Source organism: Orycteropus afer, unplaced genomic scaffold (assembly GCF_000298275.1).
Source record: "Orycteropus afer afer isolate SDZICR_OR568_19922 unplaced genomic scaffold, OryAfe1.0 scaffold00051, whole genome shotgun sequence".
Classification (NCBI taxonomy): domain Eukaryota; kingdom Metazoa; phylum Chordata; class Mammalia; order Tubulidentata; family Orycteropodidae; genus Orycteropus; species Orycteropus afer.
In genome coordinates, this window is record NW_006921638.1 from 660,688 (window position 1) to 674,034 (window position 13,347).

General features: G+C 35.7%; 1 protein-coding gene across 1 annotated transcript in view; it reads right to left on the reverse strand.

Moving 5' to 3' along the window:
- The window catches only part of HEATR5A (HEAT repeat containing 5A), a 174,357-nt gene that overhangs the window by 74,298 nt on the left and 86,712 nt on the right, over nt 1-13,347 (reverse strand). Inside the window, exons 14-16 of the mRNA XM_042780649.1 lie at nt 10,652-10,815; nt 10,395-10,570; nt 5,213-5,318 (exon numbers count right to left, since the gene is read on the reverse strand). Coding sequence (XP_042636583.1) covers nt 5,213-5,318; nt 10,395-10,570; nt 10,652-10,815 — 446 coding nt within the window. The remainder of the gene's footprint in view (nt 1-5,212; nt 5,319-10,394; nt 10,571-10,651; nt 10,816-13,347) is intronic.

The following is a 13,347-nucleotide window of genomic DNA, read 5'->3' on the forward strand; positions in this document are numbered from 1 at the left end:
TACCAAAAATATAAAATACTTGGGAATAAATCTTACCAGGGACACAAAGGACCTGTACAAAGAAAACAATAAAAGACTACTTCAAGAAACCATTAAGAGATCTATATAAGTGGAAGAACATACCATGCTCGTGGATAGGAAGATTGAACATTGTGAAAATGTCAATTTTACCCAAAGCAATCTATATATTCAATGCAATCCCAATCCAGATCCCATCAACATTTTATAAGGATATGGAAAAACCAATCACTAACTTTATACGAAAAGGTAAGAGACTTTGGATAAGCAAAAAGCACTACTGAAGAAGAAGAACAAAGTAGGAGGTCTCACACTGCCAAATCTCAAAACCTACTATACAACCACAGTAGTCAAAACTGCCTGGTATTGGTATACTGACAGGTATAAAGCAACGGAATAGAATTGAGAATGCAGAAATAGATCTACCCACCTATGGTCCACTGATCTTTGACAAAGGGCCGAAATCCATTAAATGGGGAAGAGAATGTTTAATAAACGGTGCTGGCAAAACTGGATATCCATGTGCAGAAAAATGAAATAAGATCTGTACCTCACGCCATGCACAAAAACTAACTCCAGATTGATGAAAGACTTAAATGTGAAACTTAAAACTATAAAGTTCCTCAAGGAAAAACTAGGGGCAAATTTAGGGGCCCTAATATATGGCATAAATAGACTATCAAGCTTAACCCAAAATTCACAAACAGCAGAAGAGAAACTAGATGAATGGGACCTTTTAAAAATTAAATATTATGTGCTTCAAAAGACTTCTCCAAAAGAGTCAAAAGAGAACCTACTTTTGGGAAAAAATATTTGGCAATGACATATCAGACAAGGGACTTATCTCTAGAATTTATAGAAAACTCCAACACTTCTATAACAACAACAACAAAAATAATCCAATGAAAAAAATGTGCAGAAGACATGAATAGACACTTCACCAAGGAGGATACTCAGGTGGCCAACAAACATATGAAGAAATGCTCACCATCATTAGCCATTAGAAAGATGCAAATCAAAACAACGAGATACCCTCTTGCTCCAGGAGCAAAGTTCAACAAGATACAAAATAACAAATGCTGGTCAGGATGTGGAGAGATTGGGATTCTCATACACTGCTGGTGGGACTGTAAAATGATACAACCATTGTGGAAAATAGTATGGTGACTCCTTAAAAAGTTGGAATTAGAAATACCATTTGACCCAGCCATTCCATTAGCAGGTATATATATCCTAAAGAAGTGAGACCCATGATAAGAGCAGACATATTCACACCCATGTTCATCACAGCACTATTTACAAAAGCCAAAAGATGGAAACAACCTAGGTGTCCATCAACTGAGGAATGGATAACCAAACTTTGGTACATACACACAATGGAATACTATGCAAGCCTAAAGAATAACCTAGAATCTGCAAAACACTGCATAACGTGGATGAACCTGAAGACATTATGCTCAGTGAAATAAGTCAATCACATAAGGACAAATACTGTATTAGTCTGCTATTGTAAAAATCAAGGAAAGGTTTTTGTATGGAAGGAAATTTTCTTTGTTGGTTACCAGGGGTAGTAGGGGAGGGGAGGGAATACTGTTAGATAGGTAGAGATAAGTATTGGTCTGGGTGAAGAAAAGGGCAATGTACCAAATGTGAGTGATTAACATGGTGGCATCGAGGAAGAGGAAGACATAGAGAGGTACATGGGTGGTACAGACAACAAGGATGAACCCTTTTGCACATACACTACTGCACTGTCAGTGAAGGCAAATATGGTTATATGGGTGGATAGATAGGTGGACAGCCTGAACTATTAGGTATGTCTATGAAGTGGTGAGGGTACCCAAGACCATGTATAGGGTTGGCAGACAATGGTACTATAAGTGTATTTGTATAATCTGAATTCCCAGGTGTATAGTAGAGCTGACAATGGACAAGGTTGTAGTCACTTCTTGGTCACAGCCAAGTACCCAGAGGACCAAGTAGTTGAACCTGTGGGCTTGGGACCATAGTCACAGGGGACATCAAGCTCAAATGGCATAACAAACTACATAAAACATTGTTCCACCTCCTACTTTGGCGAGTAGCGACTGGGATCTTAAAAGACTGTAAGCAGCCGTCTATATGCAACAATGAGTCTCTCTTTGTCCAGTGGAAAGAAGAACGAAGAAAACCAAAGATCCATGGAAAGAATTAGTCCTAGCGACTGGTACACCATGCGATCTGCAGCCTACCCGACTATGAGACCAGAAGAAACAGATGGTACCCGGTTACCAATGTCAACCACTCAGAGGGGGATCTACTAGGAAATCCTGGATAGAGAGGGAGAGCAATGTGGAACAAAACTCAAAAGCATTTGGAAAAAAAGAAAAGAGGGACCAGGTTTGCTGGTCTGGTAGAGCCTGGTGGAACCACCGAGACTATGGCCCCTAGCTGCCCTTCACGTCTGGAATTGAACCCACACCTGTGGTTTCCAGCCAACCAAAAGACAGGCATAGGAGTTGAACTTTTACCTAAGGTAAATACACTCCTTGGAGAAAACAATCATGGGAGAAATAAGGGCTGTTTATGCACAGGGAGACAGCTCAGGGGGCAAGGGTACATGGAGGGACAGGCAGAAGGAAGAGGTGACTGTCGGGAGGAAGTGGGATGGGAGCTGGTGCATTGTGGTGAACTGTGGTCAATGTCATGAGACAAAGTGGATGTAAACTGCTGTATGGAAGGTGAATTTGCTCTGTAAATTTTCACCCAAATCATAATAATAAATAAACAAAGAAATAAATAAAAATAATTTGTATATTCTTCTCTAGACTTAATAAAAGTCTTAAGGCTAAACACTAAAAGTCTATAAAGGTATAATATCTTCATGGTCTTTTCAAGTTTGTTTTTCATCTTCAATACCCCCTTACCTGATTTTTATAGATACTCCAGTTTTGAAATTCGTGCTAAGTCACATGCCTGCTTCTAGATTTTCAGTTTTTATTTTCTATCAAAAAAACCTCTTAAAAAAATAACAAAAAAGCTAAGCACTGACAAACACACCACCCTAAGAAATCTAAAGCTCTTTTTTTCTGATTCCTTAATAGTTTTGTTCATGTACATATGGATAGATTATTTTCTGACTTGAATGGTTCAAAATAAAAGATGTAAGTACTAAAGACTATATGATCTTTCGGGGTGAAAATGAATTTTTAGAGAATAATTTTGTAACCCCAAATTGTCATTTGCAGTAAATCTTTAGCACTTGGGACCTATGGCCAAAACAGTGAAATGATCATAGCTAGTAAATGTGCTACTGCAGCAACAAAACTAAAGTATTGAAAAAAAAAATTATGGATTTTCTACATAGGCCCAAAGTTTAATTAAGCTGATCATTTCTAAATCTATATTCATATTAAATATATACTTTCACGTGAAAGAAATGCAATACAATTAAACAAATTTTTATGAAATGTTTATATGCTAAACTCATAGCTGTTGAGTGGATTCTGACTCATGGTGACCCCTCCTTGGGTTTCCGAGGCGGCATCTCTACGTAAGTAGATTGCCTAGTCTTCCTTCTGAGGGGTGGCTGGTAGGTTTGAACCACCAACCTTCTGGTTAGCAGTCAAATGCCTTAGGCTCTGTACCACCAGAGTGATCTAAAAATACTCTTGTCTGCTAGTAGAAAATGAAGTTTTAAAAACTGTAATTTAAAATGAATCAACTAAAGTAACAATCACATTAAACCAATAGAGAATAATAAATCAAATATGAAAACACATAAAATTAAGTGTAAAAAGTTTCAAGGCAATTACAACTTGAAAAAATGAGATTATGAACTTACAAGCAGTTTAATATATCAAAATACTGATAGCAAAAACTATTAAACATGAAATCTCATAAATTTTCTTGAGGGCATTATCATTAGGATCAAGTGGAAATAACTATAAAACATAGATATAAATCTCAGTTTGGATTATTAATAAGGAGCTCTGGTGGTGCACTGCTTAAGGCATTTAACTGCTAACAAGGTTGGTATTCAAATCCACCAGCCTCTCTGTGGAAGGAAGATGGGGCGATCTACTTCCATAAAGATTTACTGCCTTGGAAACCCAATGGGGATCACTATGAGTGACTATGACTCTATGGCAGTGGGTTTGGGTTTTTTTTTTTGATTGAGAAGGTTGCCCCTTCATTCTAGCTCTTTTATGCTGAGTTTTTGAGCTTTTCTTTTTCTGTATTCTTCATTAGTCATTAGGAATCTGAGAAATAGTTCTTATTTATAGCTCTCACTAGTGATATTCAATGAGCTCTCAAGAATATTAATTATATTTCACATAAACCCCTAGCACAGTACCTACAGAGTAGGTGATAAGGATAGCCGTAAAGAAAAGAATTTGAAGAATTGAATATTATAAGAAACACAAGCCTCATAGATTCATTTCTTTAAGCCAAGGCAAGGACCAAATTTAAGTCATTTAGAATTTTTTACCAACTATTTCCAACAATTCTAAAAACAGAGAAGTTCTGCTGTAGTAGGTCTGAGGTAGAGGCTAATAATTTGCATTTATATCAAATTCCAAGATAAGGTTGATACTACTGGTTCACAGACTACATTTGGAGAGCCACTAACATAAAGCAGAGGTCAGCAAACTCCGTAAAGATTAAACAGTAAATATTTTATGTTTTATGGGTCATATGGTCTCTAATAACTATTCAGTTCTGCTGCTGAGCATCAAAACAATCACAGAGAATATGTAAATCAATGAGTTTGACTGCATTTCAATATAATTTTATGAAAAATGATTTTGGATTTCATAATTTTCACACATCACAAAAAAGTATCTTTCTTTGGATATTTTTCAACTATTTAAAAATGTAAAAACCATTCTAAGCTTGCAGACTATAGAAAAATAGGTAGCATGCTATATCTGTTCCACTGGCCAGAGTTTGGTGATACATGGTCTAGAACATTAGGCTCAGTAGGTTAAGACATGGCTCTCAGCCAGGGTTTGATTCCTAACTAACAGTTTTAGATGGATAAAAAGTAAAAGGACAATTCTAAATCTTGAGATATTTTTATCAGGAGACTAAGGAAAATGGGGTGGCAGGGAGCACTAGACCTTTAAAAAGAACATCCTCCTACCCCCTTAACTGATCACACACACACACACACAATCAAGTAAACATATGGATATTTTAAAAATAGGATTACCTTCAAAAAACTCAAAAATGAAGAAATAACATGTAATTGAACTACTTGCTGACGAGCTCCTTTTGTGTGCTTTATACTGTCCAAAAGCTGTTCCAATGTAAGAAGCCTAAAATCAGAAGAAACAAGATTTAAAAGCAAATAAGTAAGACAGTGAATTTATTAATAAAGATACCGCTAATTTGTTTTGTTGTATTACTTTGTTGGAGCTACTAAAATGAGGCAAAATGTTGTTGAAAACCTGAATTATTTTAGGAAAAGAAAATATATTATGAATGATAGAAAAATAATTTGATGTTAATAATGACAATAGGTAAAGCAGCATTATTTTGTAAAAAAAGGCAAATGTATCATTTAAACATGTATCTGGACAAATTCAAGTATTTTATTAACTAATTTCTAAAAACAGCATTTCTAAAGTTACTGACACCAACTTTTTTGCTCTTACTGCTAATACGGATTCAAATACACTGCTTCATTTTAAAGTTAGCACCAAGTTATAAAGAAGTAGCATAATCCTTTAAAAATATACATGTATTTATTTATCTGACTATGAAATTTCTCCTTTTTAAACAGTTTCAAAGTCCCACACTTCCTTTACCCCTTCTCTTGAAACAATGGCACTTAACAACAATTTCCTTTAAATCAGAAAAACTGAAAAAATGTTTAACTTTTAGGTTGTAAACTATCTTGACAGTAGGCAATGTGCTTTATTTATCTTCTATCTCTAGTATCTTATGTTTGGCATGTAGTAGGCAGTCAAACGTAACTGTTGATCATAAGGGACAAGGGCTTCCAATGAGTAAAAACAGGACATAATTGGCCAACGATGGGTCATGGGTATATTTTACCCAGCCTTAATGTATTTCCAATAATATCTCTGAACCTTTAACCAGATTTCTGTCATTCTCATGAGCCAGCAAAGCCTAATTATGTAAATTTTACTTTCAAAGCAGAATAGATATGGGCACTATGCCTTTAAAAAAAATCAGCAGTGGAAAAAGAGAAAAAGGAAAGTTTGAGGTTGTGTGTATCATATGAGTTGGGAAAGGAATATGTATAGAATCAAGTTAAATCTAGAAGATCAAATAAAAACTGTGATCACTACGAACTGTGGGAAAAACCACACTACAAGCAGTCCCAGATTATGAAAAAGTTCTGTTTCTAAATCTGTCTAAGTCTAAATTGTATGTGAGTCAAACAGGTATGGTTTGTATCTGACATCCATTAGTCAAAAGTTCATCTCTGCACATAACATCCATTTCCAAGCATAAAACACTGGAAGAAACACTTCCAGATACAACAAAGCACCTTTAACATAATAATACAATAATAGTAATAAGAATGTTTTGATACATGTGGCACAGTGCAAAAAGGACTTAGGGCAGCCAAATGCCTTATTGACTATGCCACCAGAGCTCCTTATTTTGCCCACAGAATCCCTCAATACTGCAACTGGAGCCTTGAATTTTTTTTCTTCGGTTCTGTTAGCTTAAGAAATGTTGAGTGTACTCTTACCTCTTGGTCTTCTAACTCAAGTTACTGGCACACTTCATTGTAATACTTTGTCTTCTCGAGCTGCCCTTTGAAGTCTTCTGTTCAGCTCTTTTACGTTATCATTTTTTTACATTTGCTTTAACTACTCTATGTTTATTAGCAAGTTTCAGTATCTCTTCTAATATATATTTTGATCTTTTCTTTCTTCCTTGTCTTTTAAATGAACTTTTGCTTTCTTCATGTATCATGTCCCTGATATCTTCCCAGAACTCATCTGCTCTTCAGTCATTAATGTCCAAAGGGTCCAATCTATTCTTCTAATGGTTTCTAAATTCAAGTGGGATATAATCAAGGTTGTATTTCGACTCTCTTCGGCTTAATTGTTTTCAGCTTCAACTTGAACTTGCATATGAGCAACTGATGGTCTATTCCACAGTCAGCTGTTGGTCTTTTTGTGACTGATAAATACTGAGCTGCTCCATCATCTCTTTCCACAGATGCAGTCTATTCGATTTCCGTGTATTCAATCTGACAAGGTCCACATGTACAGTCACCTTTTCTGTTGTTGAAAAAATATATTTGCAACTAACAAATCTTTAGCCTTGCAAATTCTATCGTGCAATGCCCTGCATAGTTTTTGTCACCCAGGTCTTATTTTCCAATTACTTCATTTCCAACTTTTACACTCCAATCAAAAGTAAGTATCAATGCATCTTGGTTGCATGTTTCATCAATTTTAGACTGCAGAAGTTGGTAAAAATCTTCAATTTTTTAATCTTTGGCTGTAGTGGTTGGTGTGTATATATTTGTATAGTTGTATTAACTGGTCTTCCTTACATGTGTATAGATATTATCCTATCACTTACAGCACTGTACTCCAGGACAGATCTTGAAATGTTTTTGATAATGAATGTAATGGCATTCCTCTTCAACTTGTCATTCTCAGCACAGCAGATATGACTATCCAATTCAAAATGGCCAGTAACAGTCTATTTCAGTTCACTAATGCCTAGGATGGGAGCTCTGGTAGCATAGTGGTTAAGACACTTGACTACTAACCAGAAGGCTGGTGGTTCAAACCCACCAGCCACTCCTCGGAAGGAAGATGGGGCAATCTACTTCCGTGGTGATACTACCTCGGAAACCCAAGGAGAGGTCGCTATGAGTCGGGTCCGACTCGATGGCACATAACAACAACAACAACAATGCCCAGAATACCGATCTTTATGTGTTCCATTTCATTTCTGACAGCTCACAATTTTTCTGGATTCATATTTTGTACATTCTACCTTCTGATTATTAATGGATGTTTGAACCTGTTTTTTCTTATTTTCAGTTATGCCACATCTGTAAATAAAGGTGTCAAAAGCTTTACGACTTTCAATCCATTAGAGTTGACTCTACTTTGAGGAGGCAGCTCTTCCCAAGTTGTATTTTGAGTGTCTTCCCACCTAAGGAGGGTCTCATCTTCCAGTACTATATCAGACAATGCTCTACAGCTATGCAGAAGTTTTTCAACGGCCAATTTTTTCAGAAGGAGACTAACATGTCCTTCTTCCTTTATTGGAAACTCTGCTGAAACCTGTCCACCGTGAGTGACTCGGCTGGTATCCGAAATATTGGTAGCATAACAACACACAAGCCACCACAGTACAACAAACTTTCAGATGAATGGTTATACTACTTGTTAGTAAAATGGTATATATACATTTTTTGGTTGTTCTTTTAAACATTCAGAAATTTTCCCATCTTATTAACTAGTGTAATGAAATACTTTTTAATAGCTATCAGTATTTTATAAGGAGCTCTGGTGGCGTAGTACCTAAGGCATCTGACTGCTAACCAGAAGGTTGGCAGTTCAAACCCACCAGCCACTCCACAGAAGGAAGACTGGGCATCTACTTTTGTAAAGATTTACTGCTCTGGAAACCCAAAAGAGGTCACTGGTCAGAACTGACTCAATGGCACTGAGTTTGGTTTTGGGTTTTTTTTTTTTTATTATTATTTAATAGGAAAGATTGTAAGAAATTTTTTTTTTTTTTCCTTTTTGCTTTTTACCTTGGACCTATCAAAAAGAAGTTAGTTAATTTAAATCTTTTGCTCACATGGCCATGCCTGATTCATCCATAGAAGTTGTCATTATTTGCCTTTGAGTTGACTGCAACTCATGGCAACCCCATGTGTGTCACAGTAAACTGCGTTCCATAGGGTTTCAAGGCTGTGACCTTTCAGAAGCACATCACCATATCTGTCTTCTGAAGTGCCTCTGGATGGGTTCAAACCATCAACCTCTTGGCTACGAGTTGATTATTTATCCATTTTCACCACCCATAGTAGTTACTGCTGTATAAATCCAATTTATTTATTTTTAGTCCAATTTATTTTAAATTGTATATTCTATAAAATACTATAATTACAGACTAGTTCTAACATCATCTTCCTCCTGAATGCTTCTTTGAATACTCTAGATTCTCCTGATTTTTCTCTTAACATTCAGTGGTATAATAGTCAGATATAATTTAGTCATATATTATCTTAAAGTATCTTATAACTGTAATTTTATAGCTATAGTAAACACAGGGAGTTACAGGTCATAAATATTTCTGAGGAAAACGTCATTTTTTAAAATTGAAGCTAGTGAAAATCAAAATAAATTTGATTTACTTTTGTAACCACTTGGAGTAAACTTTTCTAAGGCCCATTTCCAAAATGTTGCTGGTAAGACTAAAAATTTCTTTTAAGTCTTTATGAAAGAGGCCAAGGTAAATTCTCTCATAGGTATCCTGTGGAGGACCTACTGGATGAAATTATATAATAAAAACTATGATCTGGTAAAATGTATAGTTAGTTAGCATGGGAGAAGGGGTTGGTTGAAGAGAGAATGGGCAGGAGAAGGAGGGAGGAGAGAGAAAAAATGAAGGAACAAATGATCTTGGATAGAATTAATCTGTAAACTGCTAACCAGCAAAGCCTATAGGAGAGATTCACTCCCCATTTAGTTTCTCAGGTAATAACAAAGTTTCCTGGATAGTAGATATGAATACTCTATTTTGATCTCAGAGAAAGTATTATCTCCCATTATCAATTAAGAAGCTTATTCTTAGTAAAAGATCATTATCAACTTTTGGTTTTACGAAGCTCAAGTTCATTGAGTCAATCTGAAGACTAAACCCTTGGCCTGTAATAGCTCTTCTGATGGATGTTCAATAGCAAATTATCTCCACATAGAGCATAAAAGTAATTTTTGCCAGTTTGAAATTTAAGTACTTTAGGAATGAGTAAAAATTACAAAGCCTTTAAGGGAAGAAAGTCTCTAAGAGCTAATCTAGAATCCCAATGTTTTTCTTTGTAACAATAACTCATTGTTCTTGTATCATAACAGACCTTTTCATTAAAGTTTCAGCTACCTGATAAGCTAACCATGGGCAAATATGCTCCAGTACAGATTACAGCCTGGAAAACCCTATGTGAGCAGTTATACTCAGTCCTACAAGGTCACTGTAATTTGGAATCAACTCAAAGGCACAGAGACAACATCTCACCTTCACCTGTACTCTATCAGAAACCTTAAATATCAAGGAGACCTGACAACATTCTTCTTACCCACTAGTTCTTGATCATACATTTGCTGATACAATTACTTACATATTATATTTCAGGATAAATAAACTACTGAAGATAAATTTACCTTTGAGCTTCTCCCACATGAGAACATACAACCCCAAAGAGCTTGGCTGCAGAGCTAATAATTGATAGTGTTGGAGGTAGAGGCTTAGGCACCGAATCTCCCTCTACATCTTTCTCATATAAAGAATAAGGGTCATACTCAAGACTTCCACAAGCAACACCACTGCCAAGCAGGAGCTAAGAAAAAAAAAAAAAATCATTTTCAGGCTTTTTAATCACTGCTTGAATCTTCCCAAGAATTATTGAAAATGACCATACTTGTTCTTCAATAAATCTATGGTCAGTTTCTTGCAGTAAGGGACTCAATATCAAGAGATCATCCTGATGACACAGAGGAGGAAGTAAAAATGTGGACGTTGCCACCTGGATATCTGGGGCAGTCAAGTCAGCAGCCAGCTCTTTGAGTATAGCACAAAGGTTTCCTGTTGAATCAGAGAAAAACTGTAATTAGCAATTTAGTACTAGCAGTTATCTGATTAGAGTATGGGGTTTTAAAAAAAAAAACAACCCAGTTTGAGGCTTTAATCCACACACTGGCCAACTTTAATATATCACAGCCAAAGATTATATTTCTCATCCATGAAAATGGAAATGACTGGTTCAACTATGCCCTATTGTCCACAAGGTTGACTAAGAGTGGCTATTGAAAAGACATCTCAAAGTAAATGTATGTTTAATACCATATGACATGAGACTGGTAGAACCCCTAAGACTGTGGCTCTTAGATACCCTTCAAACCTGGAACTGACCCCTGGGGATCACCTTGTAACCAAACGACAGACAGACCTACATAGTGAACAATAACAGTTGTGAGGAATATACTTCTCACAACAATTAACCATACACCACCAATAGGGCAGCATTTGCCCCACAACAAAGCTGAGAAGGCAGGAAGGGGCATGGGAGAAGGACAAATGGATACAGGGAATCCAAAGCAGCAGCAGCAACAGTGCTGTTACACTAAGGGAATTGCAACTAATATTAACAAAGCTAAATGTGTCTAAGTTGTTGAAAACTAATTTCCTTTGTAAACTCTGACCCATACCATAATAAAACAAAACAAAAGTCCTATGACATTGTGTAATTATTGCCATCATTATAATAAAATGATATTGGTTAAAAAATAGGTAAGACAAATAGATATAAAAGCAGATAAATTATATGTTTAAAAAGCATATGTCTGAAAAAAATGTATAAGTGTTAAACATTTTTGTAAATGGAGAATTTCAAATGTATATACAAGCAGACATAATAGTATTATGACCCGTCATATGCTCTTCACCCATCTTCACCAGATGAATCAGTCTTCTTTCACTATACAGCCACCAAATATTCCACCTGCCTACACAGTATTTTGAAGCAAATCCTATCATTTCATCTATAAATACATCATTGTATATTACTAAAGCTAAGGACTCTTTATTTCGAACTAAGTCCAGTATCATTATCTCATGCTTTTAAAAACTCCCAAACAGCAAATGTCTAAGGCATCTGACTGCTAACCAGAAGGCTGGTGGTTCAAATCCACCAGCCACTCCTTGGAAGGAAGATTGGACAATCTACCTCCATAGTGATACTGCCTTGGAAACCCAAGGAGGGGTCGCTATGAGTTGGATCCAACTCAACAGCAGCGAGGTTTGAGTTTTTTAAACATCAAATATTCATTCAGCATTCAAACTTCCAATGGTCTCATAAATGTATTTGTTTGCTTATATGACTGAATTGAGTTTTAGGTGCAGTAGTTGATAAATCCTTAGTCTTTTATAGTTTAACATTTTCCTTCTATATTTGCATTTTATTGGGGAAAAAAAACCACCAAGGTTATTCTGTAGAACAAATGAAGGCTAAATGAAGCAAATGAGAGTGGCTCTAGAGTATCTACAAGCAGATAAACTATAGACAAAAATAATTTCATTGAAAGTACAACAAACTAGAAGTTTCCACAGTGTGGACTGTTATGATTAGATGCTCCATTGAGAGCTGAATCTAGAGGATTGACTTTCTAGCGGGTGGAGGGAAGCAGGTCACTTCATAGGTGGTGGTGTTCATTCCTAAGGATGTAGATTGCTCTCTCTTACATACACATTTTGAAAATTGGTTTATTTATCACATTGGCCTATATAATCATTTAAAAAATGTTTTGTCATAATTCTGATGGATGTTCAATAGCAAATTAGCTCCACATAGAGCATAAAAGTAATTTTTGCCAGTTTGAAATTTAAGTACTTTAGGAATGAGTAAAAATTACCTTAGAGAAACAGTCACTTCTTTAAGTACATCAGAATGAAATGAGGACTGGAGAGATGCCTACTTATTTGAAGTGGTAGTAAGAGTTAGGTAAGAAGAGTTAACCTGCTATCATTTTCTATATCATTAATAAAAAAAAATTTATGTAGAACTTAAGAAATTTTCTAAGGCTTTTCATAATAATATCAGGTGGTCAGAACTATTGCTTACTAGTACTATCATTTTATAGTTGAGGAAAAAGGAACAGACTTTGCTTATTTTCCAAGGTAACATTTACATGGAAGAGTCAGATGGAAACTCAGGCAGTCAGATTCCAGATTTTGGGATTTTAACTACTATACGCAATCATTCCTTCAAATTGTATTATTCTACAGAAGAAAAAAGAAATCAATCCTCCTTTCAAGAACCTATAAAATATGTGACAGAATATACATATATAACTAAATACAGAGATAGGAAGTACTATGATCATAAAAGATGAAAATCAAAGTACAAGTAAGTTCCAAGTAAGGAGAGGTTGTGAAGGCTATAAATGATACAAATGAGTGCCTCAGGAATGTACCTCAGCAAGATAATTTAATTGGTAGTATAATATGCAAACATGTTTGGTACTATAGTAAAGTGTGAAAAAATAGTAGTAAATCTCTACTTCTCAGGTAAGGTGGCTACTTACATAACTGACCCTGGCTCCTGTTGTTGTTGTTGTT